Raw genomic sequence first — 23,230 nt, forward strand, 5'->3', positions numbered from 1 at the left:
ATAGCTACAGTAAAACTTTTCAGCTCAAAAGTCACCAGTAATGGTAAGAGGTGAAACTCGGGTTTAATCTGTCATCTGTTTTTATTGTTTGCGCGAGGGAGCGGTTCTGTGACTATCAGGACTCCCAGTGACGGTTACTGTGAGGTTCGTGTCTGTGCTGCTGCCAAGCTCGAGTTAAACGGTTGAGGCAGTTTCATTCATTTGTTAGGCGAAAAGGAGGTGCGTCCGTTACATTGGATTATATTAGGGATAAGCTGGGAGGAGATTGAGGCGGGTAGCAGGTGACATTTTGCCTGGAGTGAGGTGCAGAGATACCTGAAAAGGCAGCTGTGAGAAATGCTCGAAGCATGTAAACAAACAGCCATAGCACACATTCTTCCTGACACTCTCCTTATATCCACATGCTGGCATGCTGCCCCCTATCCTGCACCCCCATGGGGGCACACGTCTGTTTCTGTGCTGCTCGGGAGGCGGTCAGATTCCGGGAAACAACTATCTGTTCTCCGCCAGCTGCAAGGCAGCCTGGACGAATGCAAAGCGGTGGCCTTGGAGACTTGGGGTTAGGAGTGCCAACAGAAAACCAGAGCGATAGGGGGCCCAAGCAGCCTTGTGGAACTCATACAGCAGCCGCATTGTGTGGCCTCAGATCAGCTTTTGAGTTGACTAGCAGCGCCGTCTTTCCTTAAGATGACATGACACCTTTGGCTTTGCGACTTGTCTTATCTCCTGCTTGCATTTGGGATCTGAATGGGGGGTATATGGGTCAGGAACTGCGTACCCCATATCACTCATTCAGAGATTTAGTCATCAGTTTGTCAGTCGGGCCCTGATCTAAACTAGAGATGACTTCACTCCAGTCTGGCTGATTTCAGCACTGTATTCAATAATATAACAACACTTCAGGGTGGTAGAGACTCCTCTGCTATTGTGTGGTGGCCATGTACAGACATTAGCGCAGAAGTACAATGTCCGAGGGTCCTGTGGTACCGTGTGCAGCTTGCTGGTCCATCCGGTGTGTCAGTCATCCGAACAGACACCAACACCGGCCCTGCTGTCTCCTGACCTCCAGCACCTCACCCTGACCTCCTGCTCTGTCTTCCTTTCTCCTTCTCGGAATTTCATCATATCCCTGTTGAATGTATTTGTCGTCTTCTTGATGCATTATGGCCTCCATAATAATCTGGCATGTGACCAAAACATTAACCTTTCAGGCATACAACATGTACTTCTTCTCATAAACATTAATTAAATATTGCCCACTCTGAGCAGGTATGCAGCGTATACTGTATATATCATTTGGTTTCTAGCGGTTCATAATGTAATGTAACGTGCTTTGATAATTTAGACTAATGGATCAATAGCCTCCTGATCCTCCCTGCAAAGGGGCCCATCGACCCTTTTTGGGGCCCCTGTTTCTGTGGGCCCTAGTGCGGTTGCACTAGCTGGACTTACTATAGTTCCATCAGTGACTCCAGGTTCACCCTGCCTCTGTTGACTTTACAATAAGGTTACCCATATAAAGAGTTTATGAATGGTTTATAATCTGATTATTAATTAGGTTGCAACACTTTGTAAATTATTAATAGACAATTTTAAACAAGTTATAACTCAGATTTCTTTTTATTAATGAGTTACTACCATTTACAAGTGGCAAAAGGGAGCCTTATTGTAAAGTGGGACCTATACTAGTAATAACTTTTGTTCTGTGCTTCTCATTCTCCTTAATTGTTTCCCTGAGTAATAATCATGGTATAATCAGAGGGTGGACAGCAGAGCCATCCTCTGCAAGTCCCTACATGAGCTACCTTATCGCCTGCTCCAGGACCACAAGGCCCCTAGAAACAGCCACATTTCCAGGGCTCTCCCTCTGAGGTCATGCTTTCGTTATCAGGCCCAGATGTGGAGGCTTGTGGACGCTGCAGCCCTGGCCTGCACCCAGGCTTGCCTAAGCTCCCGCACCCTTAGACACTGGATGGTGTACATGTGTACACACACATGCACAAAAATGCACAAATATGCACCAGCTCACGTGTACACACATGCAAGAAGACTAATTGCATGGTAATATGTATAATAGCATAGTACAAATCATATCCTGGTCACAATCATGGCCTGGAGTCTATCAGAAGCCGGGGTACACCCTGGATGGGATGCCAGTCCATCACGCAGTACACAAAGTCACTTAGAATTGCCTACCGTCACGTCTTTTCAGACTGCAGGAGGAAAGCTGTGCTTCATGGCGAGAACATGCAAACGCACAGAGCAGAGATGGCACTGAGACTGCCTGTCTTGGCAGTGTGAGACAACAGTACTACCCCCCTGAGCCACCATTTGTAACAGGATGTGGTACATCAGTCTAGGCAGTATGAGTTTTGGGCTCATTGATGAATCATCTAGGCAGACGCACCGGCACGTTCAGACTCGTGTCTCCCCTCTTACCCAACCATATGGGCTGTGACGTGGACGGCACCGTCGCTAATGATGCTGCCCTGCGGCTCTCCAAGTCGGGCCTCATTCCCTGTACTGGGCCCCCGCACTGTTAGCGCAGCCTGCCTGCTATCAAAGCGACAATCTGATTCTTGTACAGCGGTTCAAAGCTTCAGCAGGGAATGAGCCTTCCAAGGTTAAGTTCACAAAGAAACCCTTTCAGTTGGGGGGGTTATAATGTCCTGGCTTATTTTCTGTTCCCTTTGTGAAGTTCTGCATAAATATGAATGATGGCTGGGCCAGGCTCTGGCAGCTCTTGCAGGAAATGTGATAACACCTTTTTCCCCCACACACAAGTGAAACCGGTCTTTGTCCATTGTGTGGGTGCTACAGTGATTGTGATGTACTGAGGTGGGAGGGAAGGTGCAGAATGACATTGAGGTTTTGGAGTATCAGACCTGTTTCCACGGTGTCGAGCCCTTGGCAATTACAACCATGTTCATTGAAACCAGTGGCTGTTTCATCGGCTTCCCACTGAATGTGGGTGGATGTGTTATACTTTCTGTATACATTTTCAGTCTGTGCTGTACGTTCAGGCCCAAATTCAGTAGGATGCCTTGTCACTTAGCATTGAGGTTCCTTGTAGTCCTGCTATCCTCTACTGGTATGGTCCATGCATCAGGGCCCTCCCAGTGTGGTAGGCTATGTGCTCAGCTCCCTCCATTACACAGGGCTGCCCTGGGCCCCAGCATTACAGAGCTACTCAGATGACGCTAACATTCCCCTGATGCTAACGTTTGCCAGGCCTGTGGCGCACTAGATATTGGATCTGGTTCAGTGTGGTGCGAGGTAATTTTAGTTCTGTTTTTATTTTAATGCTATTTTTCAATTTTGTTTCTTTTTTAGTCTAATTTTATTTTTTTTATCAAGTTTTATGAGTTTAACCATTTTTGTTACAGCTTGTTGCAATTTATTTTAAATTTGACTTAGTTATTTAAAGAAAAAAAATCCCCCAAATGAAAACACAGAGCAGAAAATCTATTACTAATAAACATTAAACGTTCTAAAAGTTCTAGTCTAGAGCATATCCATAAAAATCCTTTTGTAACATTGCACTCAGTCATTTTGTAGTTTAAGAACAGACAGTTCCCCAGCAGTGGGTTGCATTTTGCACTTTGGGTCGAGGATTTTACAGAACCATATAAAGGCCATCAGTTCACACAACCTTCTTGTCACCCCTGATTCAATAAATGGTTGAATCAGGGCGTTCTGCCTATTTTTATGTTTGAGTGAATAAATTGGCCAGAGAGCTCTTCAGCACTCATGCAGTTACTGTCAACGTGATGTAGTTTTAATTAAGGCTGCCAAACTGTTAGTGTCAGGAGCCGCTCGCGAGGCGATCGCTGGGTGAACGGGGGATCGCACGGGCAGCCGATGCGAGCAGAAAGCAGGCAGGCAGGCAGGCAGAATACGGGCAAACTGGGGATTTATTAGGAACGGGCAGGGCAGTACGGGACAAAAGCTTGAACATCGACAAACATCAATGACGGACCAGGAACGAAGTCAAGACATGGACTGAAATAGACAGGACTGGGCGAAAATAATCGAACACAGCTGGGCTAGATCGGGGAAGCACACGTGGATAATCAGGGGGCGTGGCACACACGAGGATCGGACGAGCCGGGCATGACAGTTAGCCTAAGTCATAATGTATTACTGTTATTATTTCTTTGACTGAGTGAACGCATACATTAATTTTGATACCTAAATGGGATGAGCAAATAGAGGACTGGAAACTGAAATCTAATTTTAATAAACAAATCATACTAAAATAAACTTTCTTTGTCATAGGGCGTCATGCCGACAGTACGGTTTCTTGTTAGGTTTTTTTCTCTGACTGCTTGCAGCTCGTTCCAGGGAAAAGGCTTGACATTGCCGCCAGAGTTATCTCCCGTTACGTAATGAAAAATAAAACGCTGTGTTCTGTTTTTAACCAATGCGGGAGGCAATGGGTCCTGTATTTGTTCAGATATGTTCAGATTTGAAACATCAGTTGCTGGTGTTTGTGACTTTAAGCGATTGGATTGTGTATGTTGAATTGGATGACAAATACTTCAAGTGGTGAAATAAGTTCACAGCATTTCCAATTTGTCGGCACAAGTTTGCAATACACAGCACTCGACTTTTAACTTTAAAAAATACTACCACACCCCCAGCATCTTTCTATCTTGCTTATACACAATTTTTTTTATACACGTTATCAAATTCTCATTTTCTTATCATAAACATTTTATACGATGATAAGTACATATATCGACCAGCCCTAACTTACAGTATTTCCTCCTGGTTGTGAATGGCACAAGAGCTTCAGTCACATGCACAGAATCCTAAAATTCACAAATGAAATGAGAAAATGGTCAAGTTGAGTCCCTTTGGGAAGCTGATGGTGGGGAAAGATCAGGAAACTTTTACTTGTTTCATTTCATTTTAAAAAATAAATACATTTCTGAAATTACTTAATATATAGACTACAGAATCTTTTTTTGATGATATTGCAACATGACTGTATATGCGATTATTTGTGATAAAATAATAATAATAATAATTGTTTGAGAGTCCTAGTTTAACGTTACTTCCTATTTTGGTTCCAAAATAGTACTGGCGTCCTCAGCCTCTTTATAAACACGCTTGTGATGGCAACTTAGGTGTACCTTATTAAATTAATTAGTTGGGTACATTCCCTTAAGCTGTAAACCACAAACTCAGTCATTTGCATCCATGACACACTTGCTCTTATTGAAGCTTGCATAGTACAGTACTCCAAATGGTTTCATACTGTGGTTTCACATTTGCAAGCAGTCTCTTCATCTGAAAGAATTTAATCTCGAGCACATACATAATTGTATGAATTTGAGACACTACGTGGGGGTAGCATGGTGGTGCAGTGCTTAGCGCTGTTGCCTCACACCTCTGGGACCCGGGTTCGAGTCTCCGCCTGGGTCACATGTGTGCGGAGTTTGCATGTTCTCCCCATGTCGTCGTGGGGTTTCCTCCGGGTATTCCGGTTTCCCCCCCACAGTCCAAAGACATGCTGAGGCTAATTGGAGTTACTAAATTGCCTGGAGGAGTGCATGTGTGAGTGACTGGTGTGTGAGTGTGTCCTGCGATGGGCTGGCCCCCCATCCTGGATTGTTCCCTGCCTCGTGCCCATTGCTTCCGGGATTGGCTCTGGACCCCCCACGACCCAGTAGTATAAGCAGGTTGGAAAATGGATGGATGGATAATAGGCTATGTTAACCGTCGATTATTTAGAAAGGCCGATATTGACTATTGGCAGAATATTTCAAACTCAAAATAGAACTTAAAAATCACAAATTTTAATTTCTACTCATTTATTTTATTTGTTAGTTTTGTAATTATTGTAATTGTGTCTCACACTTTCAGTTTCATTTTGATTTTGATTAAAGAGATAGTATTTGTTAACAATAATATCTTGGTGCAGAGGCAGGGCAAGCTTTTGGCAGAATGAAATATCGCGTTTCTTTTTGTCCTTTATGCAGGTTACATCCTTGTCTCATGTCTCCAGGGATATGGGTTGAAATGTGGTTCTGTGCGATTTGCGTGGGTTTTCTCTGGGTACTTCAGTCTCCTCCCTCTGCCCAAAGTCATGCACGCTGGTGATGAACTTCCCCTAGGGCGTGTGTGTGTCTGCCTGCAGTGAACTCATGCTACACCCTGTGTTTCTGGACATGCAACCCTGATGGACGTTCATTTTGGGTTTGGTGTCGCCCCTAAGCTGTGCACCCGTCTTTGTGTTTTGTCAGAACTATGATGTCATTCAAACCTGGTCAGTATCATGGTGTGTACTTCAGGTGTGCTGAAGGCTTTCCCTTCGGAATCATGAAATGGGCTCAAACATACCCACATTTCTCGTAAGCAGTAAGCGACCTTATGCAGCAGATGTTAAGAATGCCTGACCTTAAGTAACCCCCGACTCGGACTAAGATTGGCACGAGTTTTGAAACATCCTACAGTCAAACTTTAATGTGCTACAGGACTGTCATTTTTTTGTTAGTTCTCGAACCCAGCATTGAAAAATCTGGATTTGGTACATGCTGAAGAGGAAATGGGGAGTTGAAATGACGAGTGACTTGTGGGACATCCTGCTTAGCCTCCTACTCTGCTTCCCCAGGCAAAGCCCAAGGTGGTGGAGCCTCTGGACTATGAGAGTGTGCTGCTTCAGAGGCGGACGCAGATCCTTGCTGACATGCTGCGGGACATGCTTCAGTTCCCCCTCGAGGACTTCCAGGTAAGCCGTCGTGTCAACGCTGCCTGCAGGGTCATTGTAGACTATGGGGTTTCCACGGGGATGACATCAAGCAAACACCCAGGGCATCTCAATATCTGGTGAAGCCTCTATAGAATGGGAATATGCTGGAATGATACAGACCCACAGTTGCTATGCAGTTGGTGCTTGCCAGCATTTATCACCATGGTGACCAGGTGTTTCTCACTCACCTGAGTACTCATTATTCCTTTGGCCTGGCAGACCGTCAATAATATTTACATCTCCCTCAACTTGCTCTTTGTAGAGTAAGCTGTCCGCAAAGTGCTGCGACCTGTTGGGGTGCCCAGGGAGCTGGGGGTTAAGAGCCTCGCTCAAGGACCTGCAGACATGCTGAGGCGGGGGTTGAACCCGTGACCTGTTGATTACAGGCACACAGGCTTAGCTGACTGCGCCACACGCTGCCCCTTAGTGTAGTACCTTTAACATGTACACATGGCACAGTAATGCTTCTAATATGGATACTATTTTTTATGGCTACTTGCCATTTTATTAATTTTCTTCTTTGTTTAATTCTGACACATCTGATAATTATAAAGTGGAAATACTTGTTCTTACTTTTGTTCTTACTTTGGAGCTTATGGACCTAATTACTTTCTAGGTACTATTTGATAAATGGCACCTAGCATTCTATCCAGGATGTTCCCCTTTCCTGTATCCTGTGCTGCCCTCCCAACCCCGGATGGATGATTTACATCGTGTAGCCTACATATTCTGAGGAACTTCAGAAGCCAGCTCAGGTCCTTTAAATGTGCCTGACCCTTGGAGTGGATGACAGGGTTGTTTGTTTCCTTGAAGGAAACTTCTTTTTATTGTTCCTACCACATGCAGCCAAGGAGCCCAAGGTTATGAGGTGCCTTTGGTTTACGTTTTCCTCCATGTCTGTCACATAATGAGTTTGATCATTGCCTGGTTGGCTCAAAAACAAAACGTGAAATAAAACCAAAGAAGCAGGTTTCCAATCCAGACAAAGACAGTTTGAGGCTCCTTTCTGATGATTTTACCTGGCTCGGGATGTGACCCTCCCTGTAGTGAAAGATGAATGATTCACATCTTTACAACGTTTTGTGATCCATAGCACATTTTACAACACTGAGCTTGATGAACTCTACTACTAGGGAAGCCTCTTAACAGTCATGACTTTTACATACACATTTTAGTAGTATGTTTTTGATTACTACTTTAGCATCTGTTTTTCTCCTGTAATTACAGAAAACCTTTCACTCTCATTGGTCAGAAACAGTTGTGTGGTTTAACAGCTTTGAGAATCGTTCGTCTGTAATAACACATCAGTTATCTAGGTTGCGTTCCAGTCTGGCATAGTCAGACTGTCTCTAGGGGTGTGGCGCTGTTCTCCTGTCCTCCTCTGAAGTTTAGTCAGGGGGGATGGGGGGGTGGGCCTGCTCTGAGTCATCACCTTCTTAGGAGTTTACAGAGGGTAGAGTGACAGGCATTTTGAGAAATACCGCAGGTCACTAGAACCCAACATTATGTGCACCTGTGGCCCATTCCCACTTGGTCAGAGTGTTCTATAGTGTTGGTTGACCCGTTTCTTATCAGAATCCAGACTATGTCCTGGAGCAAAGTGGCCCAATCAGACTCAAAAGGAAAAAATGATTTAGCTGTTCAGGAAAGTGAAATGTGAGATTCAGTAGTTTAGTCGTCTTCTGGTTTTGATCACCAAGCGCAGAGGAGAGTGGAGATATCTTGGTGCTGATTTCTTTAGGTTTTTCATGCATCTAGGGAAGCTGGAGTTTAAAGCTGCACAACCCTGATTTAATTTATGGCACGAAGCACAAAATTTATTCAGTGAATGAATTAAATGGTTTCAGGGCCGTGAGACTTTGTAAGAAACAAAACTACCAAATGAAGGTAGTTTCGTTGCTCATTTGCCCTTTGAAAAAGCCCCGCAGACCCATATGCTACAGTATGAAGCAGGAGAAAGTCTCAGTGACTTTACCAAACGTTAGTTTTCCCCAATTCCATGAGCTGCCTACCGTACCAACAGGGTAGATGATGTTCAGACCAGCAGTACTGGCCAGTTTCCTCATGACAGCTGTTGCTCATTGTTGCTTCTCGGGCGTTGGGAAGCATTTGTTTTCAGTTTGTGGTGTGAAAACGCAAGTGCTTGCGGACAGCCCCCCCCCCCCCAGAATTGTTGTGACCGCAGGCTGTCCGCTTTGCTTGGTATCTTGATTCCACCATCTGCACGGCAGAACGCAGAGCTGGCACGTTGCACCAGATGACAATCTTATGTAAGCAGAGAGATTTGCATTTTCTCCGGGTACACATTTTATTATCAATGATATTTTTCTTCTATGTTGTGATTCTGAAGCGTTTGGTCACCTTTTCTCTTTTCAAGATTCTGAGGTGAAGCCCTGTAGTTCCATGGAGGGAAATGAAGATGAAGCTCTTTCAGTTCTTTTACATTTTAACAGTGGCTGCATACTTCCCCATGCTAATTCTGCATATAGCCTGGTATTTCACCCTAGAATGTGAGATGGACTAAAGCTGGTGACTTTCACTGCTTAGCGATAGTGACAATTTGGTTTTTCTGTTGATTTCATTTGATGTCATCAGAATGCGATGGTCAAAGTTAAAAACAAAAACCTCATTTAAGCTTTTGTGAGGCTTAACGCCCCACAGTTTGCGTCAGAATGATGCCCAAACTGACCAGCAGAAAAAAGAATACACATACAACACAACTCGCATCCTCTCAAAATAAAATACTTTCATATGAGAAACCTGAACTTGCCCAGTTTCAAATTCAACCAAAGTGATGTATGACAACAGTAACCATGATTAAAACACACGGGAGATGATATAGACTTCGGAATTCAAATTTACCTGGCTTTCAGCCAGCTTTAAATATTCCAGCTTGTCTTATCGGGTGTTTGGATACAGTGTAGGTTTCATGACTTTTTAATACTTCTCCTGTGAGGTTGGCTGTCCATTTCCCTCAATTAACAAGTGAATGGTGCATTAAATATCAACAACAGACAGTATCATAAGCGGTAAGTTTCTGAAGGTAAAAAAGTAGGAAGCCCCCCAAGGAAATTCATACTTATACTATAATACTCCAAAAGTGCTAGACTTTGTGGATGTTAAAGTGCCTCCATACGTCCCCTTATCTTGGAGCGTTCCCTATCCCAGCATCCTGAAGCTGTCCGTCGGCACACTCCAGTGTCAGCTCTTTTACTGGGAAATGCATCCGGGGCTTTCGGTGGGTGGGCCAGCCCATGAACTTCAACAACTTCGGCTGGATACCATAAGTCACATATCACCAAAATTAATCACATCAGGTTTGTGTTATGTTTCTAGTGACCTCAGCTTAATTCCTGTGGAAATTACATTCCACAACATCGGTCAAGATCTCATCTGTGGGGAGAACTTAAAGGCCTCGAACTGCACTGTAATGCTCACTGTGAAAGCGGGCGTAGTTGGAATACTGTTGAGTGTGCAGTGGAGAAGAACAAGGAAGGCGAGATAGATGAGGCAGAAAGGACCTTCTTGTGTACTGTGGTGAGGAGCCAAACATCTTCAAGGGCTGCGTAATCCTCACTTTCACATTGAATAGCCACTGGGCATACAAGTATGTGAGGTAGCAGCAAAGTTTATTTTCATCGGGAGTCCTGGTCCAGGGAACAACCTGATCCAGGTCATGTCCATGGCCCCCAGACTGAACAGTGCAAAGGGGTGCCCTGCCTCACCTTGCTGATCTCTCAATCCTCTTCCCGGTGGATGTGCAATCATCTGTGGAAAAAGGACAGTGTTTGGGTGCTTTGTGAAATCCTGGCTTGCCAGATAATGTTTTGAAGGCTTCTTGCTGAAATTCTGCCAAGCTGAGGGCACTCACCCAGAAAACTGCCGGGTCTGTTCAATGTCCTGAGTGTAACCTGATCTGCCTTGCTCGTTAATGATACTTCATTACTGAAGGCTTACTAGGTTGAAGCTTCTTCCAAGACTTGGAACCACTGTTTCAGGTTTATGGTCTGTCTGTCATTTGTTAAGCAACATTTAGGTACTTATTGTACAGTAGATATGTAATGCAAGATCAACACCAGTAGCAACTGCCTCATTGAATAATATCTATTTTTAATGTTCCTTAAGAACATAACACCTAATAAAAAAAATTGCTTTTGCTGACTACCAGTTGTAAACCATCGCATTACTGGTTTGTCCAATAAAAACACCTGAATATTAATTAATACTCAAAATTTCCGTGCAGTTAATGTGTAAATTCAAAGTTCCATGCTGTTTTGGGCTTAGACCATGTGGAGCAGAATGTCATCCGCTGAGAGGTTGTTTGCTTCCATTTTGCTTTTCAGATATCAATTATTCCACGCCACGAACGGACTCTCTACTCATCTGTTCCTGTAAACGCAGAGCAGGAAGCACGGGATCTGTTCGTGCAAGAGGTAAGATTGCAGTGCTCTAACTGATCAGTGACCATGACAGAATGAGCTATTTAATAACATGAAGGCCAGCGTCTCATCATCTAATCAGCCGTCTAAACAGATTTTTTAATGCAGGCCTCTCTGGATGTTAGCAATCCTCTAGCCCTTGATCTGACAGGTTTGTCTTTGTGCAATAATTAACACTGAAATCATCTGTTGATATTATGAGCCACTGACTAAAATAACACCTCATGGTGAAGGATTAGGTATAATTCCAGCTATTTAATGCTCTTCCCCCCATCTTGGAAGCTCTACTTTAGGTAGAAGCATAACTAAATAAAGGAGTCAATATGTTCATATGTATATATAACGTCTCACACCCAGAGGCTAAATTTGGGTTCTTCCTATACTCACACTTAAGCGTAGTGTAGCTCCATGTGTTGTGGTTTTCGGTCTAAACCTGGGCTAGATCAGAGTACCTTTGGGTCCTCAGATGTTTGAGGTTGGAAAACTTTTTTCAGTCACTTCGCACAGTGTAACAGCCTTAGTATAAAAATCACAGAGCCATTTGCCCCACACATTTCAGGCTGAAGGATTGCCTGACGGCTTGAGGAATAGCTGAACAGTTGTTATAGTTAAATGTCCTACTGTAAGGAATCTCACAGGGGAACTTTGCTGTCTGCTTGAGCTCTTTTTGTTCATAACACAAAGCAGTAATCAGTCTTAGAAAGAGTTGAATATCTCTGTTATCATGCAGTCGATCAACAAAGTAGCACTGGTCAGATTTATTGAATGAGTATGGCCACCTGATGCATGTGTGTATTTTTGGACATTTGACGTTGTTCTGGCCCATAGAGTGAAGCGTTGGGGGAAAAATAAACATCACCATAACTTGTGCCACAAGCCAAGTTCTGGAACAGTCCAAGGAAATTAATAAGTAATAAAAGCTCCTTCTTCAGTCATACTTGCACACACACCCTTTTGGGTGTTGCCCCTGTGTAGCAGAGCTTTGCTTCTTCTGTTCCTCCTCTTCTGTATCAAGTTTTTCATACCGTCATATCATCCAGAAAACATACCACGGTATATGCCATACCCCCATCTCCACAAATCTCTCTTCCTCTCTCATGTTGATGTAAATTATCCTGGTAAAGAGAGAGTTCCATTGATTAAGTACAGGATGACATCACCAGCAACAGCTGTGTCGGATCCTTCAAACCCCCCCCCCCCCCCCCCCCCCACATACACACACACACACACACACACACACACACACACACACGCATGCACTGTCATTCTTTCAATCTTCGACTGTCAGATTCCTGGCCACACAGTCGCTGGGAATGTCTCTGTTTCTTTGTCTGAGATGCTATTGTGATAGTTGCTTTGACAGGAATTTATAATACTGAATAGATTGTCTGTCTCCTTGTAGTACAATTCCGATTCATCTAGTCTAACATTGCTTAACAGCTGAGTGTAAAGAAAATGGTCATGAACAATCTGAAGCCATCATCCTTTTGTTCATTGTTCAACACCCAGTGTAGAAATGTCAGGGATAACAGCCCTCTACTAATTGCTCTTTGCAAATTAGTTTTAATATTTGGTTTTCTGGTAGATGGACAGTAATACTGGTTTGGACTTCTACCTTTAAAGATATTTCTTATTATATTAGGTTTATATTGTCATGTCAAGCTTCTTTATCAAACAAATTTAATTAGAAGATTGGTGCTTTCTGAATTCCAGTTTTCCCCCATATTTGCATTAGTCAAAGTTTTTTTTTTTCGTCTTGTACACATTGTAAGCCCTACAGCAGCTGTCAATGTCGTGTTACCCCAGCATTCAGGGAACGCCCTGCTTCCCTTAAAAAAAAAAAAAGTAGTTAGGCTGGTGAAATGTACACATGTAAAGGAATGCTTGTTCAGTAATAAGGGCAGGTGCTTAGGAATTTGAGCGATGCACCTGCTATGAGACATGATCAACTGCACAAGTGTTAATAATTAAACAAATCTCAAGACTGTTTTTGGAACTTGGGTTTTGGCCGAGAGCTACAACCATGCCGAGATCAGGCTCTTTCGTAAAACAGAGATTTTTTTAGTTTTAATATTGAATTGCTAAGCCCCTTGCAGCCTGGCATTGCCCAAAAAGAAATACGAATAATGGTAGATTAAAGCTTTAAACCCTTTTTTTGAGGGGGGGGGGGCAGTGATGTGGTGCTGCACATGTTGATGACGACCGGGGAACTCCCAGGCTGAAAGAAATCAGATTCTACCATTTTGCCACTTTTTAAAGTCTGAGATACAGGGGTCGTTTTTAAGGTCGAAACTCTACCATATCTTGTTGTTTTTTTCATGTTTCTCTCTTGATTTTTCTTTTTTCCAAAAATATAAGCATTTATTTGCTTCCTTTCCTCCTACAGTGCATCAGGACCTACATCTCAGACTGGCACATTGTGAATTACAAGTATGAGGACTACTCCGGAGACTTCCGTCAGCTTCCAAAGTAAGCCCTTCGTTTCATTTAGTGACTGTACAGTGTAGCATATGTGGTGCAGATTTCTGTACCACTGGTACATTGCATTGGTGTTTCTATCCTGTGGTCCATGTTTCAGATTCAGTTTGACTACCATCCTTCCCCCACTCTGACAGTCATCAGAGAACCACAGCTAATCCTCCAAACATAAATGACTGGACTGTTGTGATGTTGGCATGATTTCTATGAAAGGAAATGCTGGTTTTCCTGCTGCAGCGACAATGCTGTCTGTCTGTCCTCACGGACAGTCGCTTGAGGCCAGGGCATGCCCCCACCGGTTTGGAAAGGCCTCCCACAATCCTTTGCATCCCTGTGTCCTCAGTCTATAGTCAGTCCATCAGCAGCAAGCAGTGGGATTTCCAGATGTTCCATGTCTTGTGGGAATGAACTTGCTGACCTTTAGACCCCCCCAGGATATGCTCTTCCCGTTTCTTCCCCGGGAGAGAAAGTTGTCCTTGAGCTTCCATGCCGTCATGGGATTCTTCTTTGTGTTCGACGTTGGCTTTTGTTTAGGCCGGCGATGGCTAGTTCCTGCCTAAAATGCAGGAAACATTTGGATTTTCTAAGGCCCTCAGGGCCAAGATTGACCCGAAATATGACAGACGTGTTAAGAGACTTATGCTGTGTTCTCATGGAGCTTAGGTCTGGAGGGGATGTACATTTCTTTGGCCCCTGTTTGAAAGAAGGAAAAAGCAGAGTAACAACTAATTTGTTTCATCTGGGAGCTCAGTACAGAAGTACTGACACCTTCTCCCTGATAGACTGAACCTTTCTCCATTCATCTTCAGGGAATGTGGCAATGCACCAATAAAAACCTCCTCACTCCCATTTGTCTTGCAGTAAGGTCTTCAGACCAGAGAGACTGCCCGTCCACGTGTTCGAGGTAGATGAAGATGCAGACAAAGATGAGGTAAGGAAAGTTCCTGGTCTGGGGTTGACCCACACACCATTACCCTACACCTGCAAGTTGCAGAATATGTGCTGTGCATTATATTTGAACAACTGGCAGTAAGGGTTTCAGCAGTTCTGGGTGTAGCCGTTTCACCTGGGGAGCTCGGGACTTTTGACATTTAGGGCAGACAACAGAGATCCATTTGAACTGCACACCACATTCTCATGAAGCTTTTTTTATTATTACATAACCTTCTCTGTGTTTTCGATTTAAAAAGTTGAGACATTTGGTTAATGATTTACTTTGGAGTTCATCACGTCAAGTTAATAACTCATTTTGTCCAAGTTTCTCTCATATGCCCAACTCTTATTTAGGAGAGTCATTTGTGTGGAAAGTATTGCTTGGTTCAGAGGGGAATGGTGAAGATACTGTCCACACTCAGTACACAGTCTGTCAAGTTCTGGATGATGTCAGGTTTCTCTGGAGATGATATCAATTCATTTATGGGGAAATGAGACATTGCTCTGATTCCCCTCCTTGACAGCTAGCTGATAGAATTTTCGTTGCAGCTTTAAATGAACCCTCAAAATCCTCCTTGGTTTTTTCCACTTTTTCATCTTCATCCACGCAAACCACTCCGTGGTTCGACTCTTATCTGGTCAGGAAGGTCTTCAGGGCTGCAGGAGTAATCGTGGGTCTGCCACTGTGCATGTCTGAGCTGACCACCATCCGGGAAGTGGTCGAACCTGACTAAGTGTTTGGGAAAACCTTCCACAACTGGGACTTTCCAGGAACATATCCCATTATAGTAATTACTCCACACATATTTTATTCTGCTAATAAATCCTGATGCCAAATCATTAAACCTGCGGAGTGTTGGTTTGAAGCAACTGTTGTGACCTAAATGAACACCACAGAATAAAATCTACAGTTGCCTTCGCTAATGGCTGCAGTGACCTGGATCTCAGAACAGTGGATTAAGTGCTCTTGATGCTATTCTCTCTCATTCAGTATTAATCAGAAGTCTATAAATACCAGTTTAATTGGTTTAACAGTGTGACTGAATCTAGGTTAATTTCTGAGTGGAAGTTCACAGAGATGGTCACGAGGTCAAATGCTGTAAACTTTAAAACATTGGAACGAAGATGTGGATTTATATGCTTCAGTACCTTTCTGTGGAATCCTCAGACTGGGGGGGGGGGGGGGGGGTGGGCGGAAAACCTCCCTGTAGTGAACTTTGGTGCCTGGTGCTATTCCAGGCAGCATGGCTGTTTTGACCCAGGCAACGGAAGGCAACTTTACCCCATGAGGGCTTTCAATAAGATCTCAGTGCAGAAGGAATAGAACAGTCCCATTGTCTGAGTGTGCATCAGTTAAATGCTTGGTGTGTTTACTTGTGCAAAGGTTAACTTGGTTTGCTATTTTTGAAACTTTTATAATATAGCTTCATTAAAATGAGGTTTCCTATCGAAGTTGTTTGATGCGAATGAAATCATTATCCATAATTAGCTTAAGAAGTACTTCAGATTCTCTATGAAGGAGGCTGTTTGACGTGGAATCTTTTAAATCCACCTGTGAATAATTCTCCAAATAGTGTGAGTACTGCGGTTTCAGGGGCAATGTTGATCTTGGCATTGGCCAATGGCTTTCTGTAGTGTTTTGGGTTCGGTGAAAGCCAGCCCTTATAACTGAGCCAATTCTCCTGGGAGCAGCTGCCTCTGGCCAGTGGGAGGATGAGTGGAAGCAGGCCTCGCTGCCGAGGATGGGCCCACACTATACCAGATTCTTCCATCCACTGTCACCTCAATGAAAGGCCTCCATTTTATACATTTGGTTTCCAGAGGCCCCTTGAATGGCCATCTCTGATTTTACTCAAGGGTGCAGTGATCACACAGCACGTCTGTGTAAGAACAAGAAGAAAAAGAACATTTTTCTGCATATGTTTTCTTCATGAAATAAGATGATAGGAAAACAGTTGTGTCAACAGCTTCCTAGGTTCTCTCCCATTATCAGGAATGTGTGGTATTAATCATCCAGAGCTAGGAAAAAATTTGAAATGGGGGAGGATAGTCTGAATTGATTTATATGTAATTACGTGGCACTAATTTGTGGTTCAGATGAGTCGTTTGCAGAATGTGTGAACACTTTTGCCTGACCTTGCACGACTAGGCCACCATTAGCCAGAGTGTAATAGCTTGTTCCTTCTTTCTCAGGACACGGCCTCTCTAGGTTCGCAGAAGGGAGGGATCAGTAAACAAGGCTGGCTCTACAAAGGAAATATGAACAGCGCCATCAGTGTGACCATGAGGGTGAGTCCCTCACAGAGTCATCGTCTGATCGAATGACTGAACCCTAACCTAGACTGGCCTTCCTCTCTACCCATGTGTATAGAGCTACAGGAATGTGGAATGGATATTAGACCAGTGGGAGATTGTTCTTGTATTGCAATAACAATGAAATATGTCTCATTATATGATGTAAGTTTGATGGTCTATTTTGCAGTCTTTCAAGAGAAGATATTTTCACCTAGCTCAGCTGGAAGATAGCTCTTACAACCTTAACTTCTACAAAGATGAGAAGATCTCCAAGGAGCCCAAAGGAAGTATATTCCTGGACTCATGTATGGGTGTCATTCAGGTAACCATCGATTCATCCAACCATCCAACCATCCGTCCCCTTTCTAGCTGCTGATCATGGAGCATACAGTGGTATGAATCTCACGGCCCATGTTTCAGTACATCACTTTTAGTTTGGTTCGTGTTGCAGTTTGTATTTTGTATTTCAAGACAAATTGGTTTCTTTGCTGTACCGAAATTGCACCAAACCTTGAACCAAAAACCTCAGTTTGTACGAAACTGTAAATTTTGTGTACCATTACACCCCAAGTGGAAACTGTTGATTAAGAATAACGTGAGTTGCTTTGATAAAATCAGTGCTATAGATTCTATCAGAATTCAACTCAAGGAATATAACCAGTGGTGGTGACTTGCTGGAGACTTAACTAATCGTTGACTTAGAAGTAATTTTTGGTTATTTTGGAGGAATGGACATCATAGTACTGAGGATACCCAGTTCCCCATTGCTTACACACATCACTGAGGATTAGATGGTGACCGTCAGTCTTCCTATGGGGTCTAGTTACCATACTGGCCTGTGTGTTCTCCTTCAAGAAATGCTCAAAGTATGTAAGTTAGTATGCCCAAACCTTCCATGTGCCCCCCTCCACCCAGCGTGCAGATTCATGGACCCGTGGGCCAGGAGCTCCTTCCTATACACGATTTGCTGCTGATTTTTATAGCTTCAGCAGGACTATCTGGGAACTTGCACTTTGGTGGGAGGAAGAGTGGCCAGAAAATAAACTTCTCAAACAAGCATTCCAGTAGCTTGCCTGTTGTGGCAGTTTACCGTAACTCTGGCTGTGGTAGGAAATGTGTCAGATGCCTGAAACATGTCCTACTGTTTTCCTGAGTCATCGGAGGCCTCCATTTCAGCCACGCGGAAGTCCCCCTCCAAGCTGTCTCTTATGCTTCAGTACGTCTTAATCCACGTTTGTTTTCCCACACCATCATTCATCTCCTGCTTCAGGGAGTAAGTTCCCTCTGCAGACCAAAGTCGGATGTTGTCACCAAAGAACCTCTTATCCATCTCACTGTTGAGCAGCAGAAGGGAACTTTGTCCTGTCAGCTGACCTTTGTCATCCCATCTAACAGCTAGTAGGAATGATGGCTAAGATTGAAAGATGACTTTTGTGAATCTGGTAAAGCCACAGCAGTCTGGACTGTCCCACAGTAAGGTTCTTCACATGGTTTCATACAATATTCGCGAAATGAAGGGGTAGCAATTGTGTATATATTCTAAGCTTCTGCCATCTGAAATTGAAACATCAGTTCTGCTTAAGTATTCTGAAACCTTTGGCTACAGCCTTGCCAGTCAGGGTATGTTCTTCTTTGGCTCTGATGGGTTTGGTTTCCATAATAGCAAACGTCTGTTTCTGTAGTCAATACCGGCTTTATTCTGCTGACTTGGCTTAACAATGATATTGACTTTTGAAGATGAGAATAACTTGTTTTCCATCCTTTTGAACAATTCATTTTGTCTAAAACCTCTTTGTCGAGTGAAAGCAATTGCAGCTTGGCTTTTTGAAAGTCTTTTGTTGTTTTAGGAGCCAGAGAGCTGTCTTTGTAAATTCTGAAACCTCGATTAATCTGGAAAACCTGATTAAGGTCCCACTCTCCGTTCTCTCGTCCTGGCAGAACAGCAAGGTCCGTCGCTTTGCCTTCGAGCTGAAGATGCAGGACAAGAGCACGTACCTGCTGGCAGCCGAGAGCGAGGCTGAGATGGAGGAATGGATCTGCACTCTCAACAAGATCCTGCACAGCAGCTTTGAGCTGGCAATGCAGGAGAAGAGGAACGGGGACCTGCACGACGGTCAGTCTAAAAACATGTCCTGCGAGGATATTCCCATAAAACAAATGCCTGTCTTAACAGCGTGGACTAAATATTACATATTAGATTTTTCCCCCCCATGTTAATCATTGTTTTCTAAACATAGATATAAATGAAAAGGACAACATATAACACAAATTGTCAGACAATCTACCACAGGCAAAAGAAAGTCAAAATCCCAGAACTGTTGGCTCTGTAGCAGTTATAAATACACAGAGCTACGTGTAAGTGCTCTGAGACCCAGCTGTTACACCCCAGGTAAGGCGGCCTGTTAACCCCACAGTCTGGAATCATTGTACTGGCATCCTGGAACGGCTGGCAACCAATATACCCTGTCTGCCCCTGTCATAGCCATGGCATTTGTGCCAGCGTTTCCACATGGATGGACCCACCTTATTCACCACTGCCTCACTGCAGAGGACCAACCAGGCATTAACTACTCAGGTCCATCCATCTTCCGAGCCCTCAGCTGGGATGGTTATTCAGATCTGCAGAGGGTCTAAATCAACTTACATGTTAGCCTTTTTAAATCTTGTGTAAGGAAACCATACCTCAGCGATTCCTTTCTGACTAGTTTCTGCTTACGGTGCCGATCCGGTTTTGAAAGGAATTGCAAAAGTATAAGCAGATAACAGTGTTTGTGCATGTGGAATAAACTGCTGGGATTCACACTGGTTCTGGATAATCAGGAATGCTGTTTTCTTCGCAGATGACGAGTCAGGAAAAGCAGATGGTTCCTCTGCGAGTCTAGACAGCTTTCAGGTGGGCCCTGGTTCAGCAGTGAAATTCACACCCCGCTCCAGTTATACCTTGTGCCAGGAGGTTTGTGCCAGCTGTGAGCAGACTACAGGTCCTCTCATGTCAACAGAATAACATGTTTTTGTTGGGTGCTTTACTAATATGGTCTGAACTGCATATGTCACAGCTTTGGAAACAGTTTATTTAAGGATTATGGTAGTGGAGTTGGTTCCGGTCTTAAGAGGGAGAATGATGTAGAACATTTAAATAATTTCATTGGAATATCCAGCTATATAGATCAATCAATGCGTGCTGCACCCTACAACCACAACCTGGGTTTAATCCCCATCATGCTACATTAGCCATTTGTTTTTGGGAAACCCACATTCCTTAGGCTCGGTTCCTAAAGCTTGGTGGTCTACAGCAATGTCTACTGTCCCTGTTAAATGGTTTCCTGTAGGTCTGTGAATGGTGCGGAGCTAATGCCGCTCCCCTTCCTGAGCATTATATCATCTGACCTAGAGATCGAAAAGGATGCGATGGGCTGTCTGCACGCACGTGGGGAGAAGCGTGTACTGATCTCTGCCACTTGACATTAGTAGCATTTGTTGATGGAAGTATGACCAGAATAAGATTAGGAAAACTAATAAAAACAGCAAATTATTTTGGGGAAAAAAATTCAATTAGCTAAGCTAATGATCAATTAGCTTAATGATGTATAGTAATTAAGTATCAAGCTCAAATATTTGAACATTGCGTTTCATATTTTTTTATCCTGTGGCATTCCGAAAATCCTGGTAAATATCTCACCAGCTTGACCACGAAGTGGCCAGCTCTCCTGGTGTAAATGTCCTGGGACAAAGCCTGACCATATGTCCGCAGGTGTGTGTGTGTGTGTGTGTTTGAGCTGTGAATCTGAGGAGCAACCCAGTGACTTCTTACATGCTCACCTAGTTCCCAGTAGCTCCCACCATACCTTCAGAATCCCCTTAACCACCTGCCCAGCCCTTGGCTCTGCCCCACCCAGTCTGAGGTTTGACTGCACTGTACTCATGGTCCAAAATATGGGGTCAGATAACAGTGATTGTCATTAACAGATTATAACTGTCATAAACAATAAACAATTTCACACATCCTAATGTAGTATGCTTGCAGCTCACTGCTACAGTTTGGGTTCAGTGCATCAGTACAGTATGAGTTCAGTGCATCAGTACAGTTTGGGTTCAGCATACCAGTACAGCCTGAAATTAGCTCAGCACAGCAGGTTTCCTGCTGGCATCCAGACCCGTTCACCGGTTCCTTTGGCATTCTTTATTTAAGAGTTTCCTGATGGATTCCGGACCTCCACTCGCCCTCTGATGGTATATTTCTGACCCTACTGGTGGATGAACAAATGTAAACTTGTAGGGACACATGAAAGTTTAATGAAACCAGATTTGGGGATGATGTGTTAATTCTCCTTTCTCCAGAGTGCAAAAGACATTGAATCTAGGCTGCGGAACGAGGTGCGATTGAAACTATTTACCCTGGATCCAGACACTCAGGTGAGCAAAAAAAAAAAAGAAGGAAATTGTCCCTCTGACCCTAACCTGTCATCTAGTTATGGTGAGCAGACGTGTAATGATATTTGTGTTTATTAATCCTGTTTTCAGAAACTCGACTTCTCAGGGATTGAACCAGACATCAAGCCGTTCGAGGATAAGTTTGGCAAACGTATTTTGGTGAAGTGCAACGAGCTGTCGTTCAACCTGCAGACCTGCGTGTCCGAAACCGGAGAAGGTCCCACGACAAACGTGAGCCATTCCAGGGCCAGCCCTTCTTTTCTGCATTTCTGCATCCGTCACGGGGCAGAGGGGCAGTTGTCATGGTACTCTAACCTGCATTCCGGTGGCACGGTTCTGATGTAGTTTTTCCCAGGGTTCTAGTAACCGTTTACATTTCTTTGTTTGGCAGAGGCTAATATCCAAAAGTAGGGTCAGCCAGGATCCAGAACCCCTGTAGCAGTTAGGGCCCAATAGTGATAGGATTACTGTGCCAGCCGTGGGATTGGAACCCACAACCTTCTGCACACAGGCACATATCCATAATCCAATGAACTACACAGCGCCCCATAAAAATATATGTCAGGATAAGATGTGGCGCACAGAGAAGGCTTTACATTAGTGTCTCTATTATGGTATCTGACACTGCGCATGATGCAGCCGAGTGACTGATAATTTGTACATAGTATGTAGTGTTTGTCAATTCCTGCTGTCGTGGTGCATAAATAATCATTTCGGTTTAGTGCTCTGCTTCTCCTAACACAAATCTTTTACACTTTTGGGGCTTGGGTCTTTTCCCAAAACCTGCATCGCTCTGTCTTCCCCTTACCCTCATATGAAATGGGATCTATACAACAGGCAGGCAGGCTTGAGTCTTCAGGATCTCAAAGCTTCAGATCAGCTGTTCTCAGATCAGTGCAGTGCACTCAGTATCCTCCCCCCCCAACTGCCACAGGTCAGCCACTTGTCTTGCATCTCAGTTCAGGCTAAGTGCAGTACCTTTTCAGAGTATAATAGCAAATCTGCCTGGGATCTGAGCCAGGTCCTTAATCACCAGCTCACCTACTGCACGTTATTTATAATGATTAAAGGGGTTAACCCTTCTGACAGATCACATTGCTCTTAATATTGCAACTGTGTTGCTTCCTGTTATAAAATGTGTTTACATGGGCCGCTCATCTACTCCTGCAGGTCGAGCCCTTTTTCGTCACATTCTCACTCTTCGACATCCAAAATAGCAGGAAGATCTCAGCGGACTTTCATGTGGACTTGAACCACCCGTCAGTCCGGCAGATGGTCTCCCCCACCAACAGCCAGCAGGTGAACGGGGGTGGTGACAGCCCCCTGGGGAGACCAAGGTCGGTCGGCGGGCTGCGCGAGGAACTGCTCCTATACCCGAAACAGGTGGGGTTTCCGTATTGATGATCCTGCAGGTAGCAGTGTAGGGTGCAGCCTTGTGACGGAAAGATGCCCAGCTCTAGTCTTAGGAGAAGTTCTGCTTGCAAGGAGAGAGACAGCCTTGTTCACCTCAGTAATGTATGGGTGTAGCGGAGAGGGTCATGTGACGTAGGGATGGTAGGAAGAAATCGGAAATTTGTTTAGAGACAGACGTGGTGCTGAATTATAAAATATAATATATATAAAAAATAATAGTAAAAAAAAAAACAAAATTGAGAGAGGATGACGTATTGGTGTCTGAATAAAAAGAAAGAAAAGCAGATAGATACACATTCAAAACAACCGGCTTGGGATTCCGAACAATGACAGCTCTGGGTTGGGTTAAGCATCAGAGTCAGGGAGAGTTTATTAGGGGGCACGAAGATACAAAAGTCGGTCTTGTATAGTTAGTATGAGCAAGGAACAGGCAACACGACTGAGGAACTTGTTACATGCCCCAGAACATCCACATCCGAGCCCT

General features: G+C 44.0%; 1 protein-coding gene across 21 annotated transcripts in view; it reads left to right on the forward strand.

Moving 5' to 3' along the window:
- LOC125709713 (dedicator of cytokinesis protein 9-like) overlaps nt 1-23,230 on the forward strand; it is a 72,456-nt gene that overhangs the window by 25,928 nt on the left and 23,298 nt on the right. For all 21 annotated transcript variants that reach the window (XM_048978426.1, XM_048978443.1, XM_048978441.1 and 18 more), the window contains exons 2-12: nt 6,620-6,736; nt 11,101-11,190; nt 13,583-13,665; nt 14,536-14,605; nt 16,801-16,896; nt 17,090-17,224; nt 18,841-19,015; nt 19,743-19,795; nt 21,241-21,315; nt 21,424-21,564; nt 22,504-22,716. In XM_048978426.1, the coding sequence (XP_048834383.1) occupies nt 6,620-6,736; nt 11,101-11,190; nt 13,583-13,665; nt 14,536-14,605; nt 16,801-16,896; nt 17,090-17,224; nt 18,841-19,015; nt 19,743-19,795; nt 21,241-21,315; nt 21,424-21,564; nt 22,504-22,716 (1,248 nt within the window). The remainder of the gene's footprint in view (nt 1-6,619; nt 6,737-11,100; nt 11,191-13,582; nt 13,666-14,535; nt 14,606-16,800; nt 16,897-17,089; nt 17,225-18,840; nt 19,016-19,742; nt 19,796-21,240; nt 21,316-21,423; nt 21,565-22,503; nt 22,717-23,230) is intronic.

The sequence above is a fragment of the Brienomyrus brachyistius genome, chromosome 16 (genome assembly GCF_023856365.1).
Source record: "Brienomyrus brachyistius isolate T26 chromosome 16, BBRACH_0.4, whole genome shotgun sequence".
Classification (NCBI taxonomy): Eukaryota; Metazoa; Chordata; class Actinopteri; order Osteoglossiformes; family Mormyridae; genus Brienomyrus; species Brienomyrus brachyistius.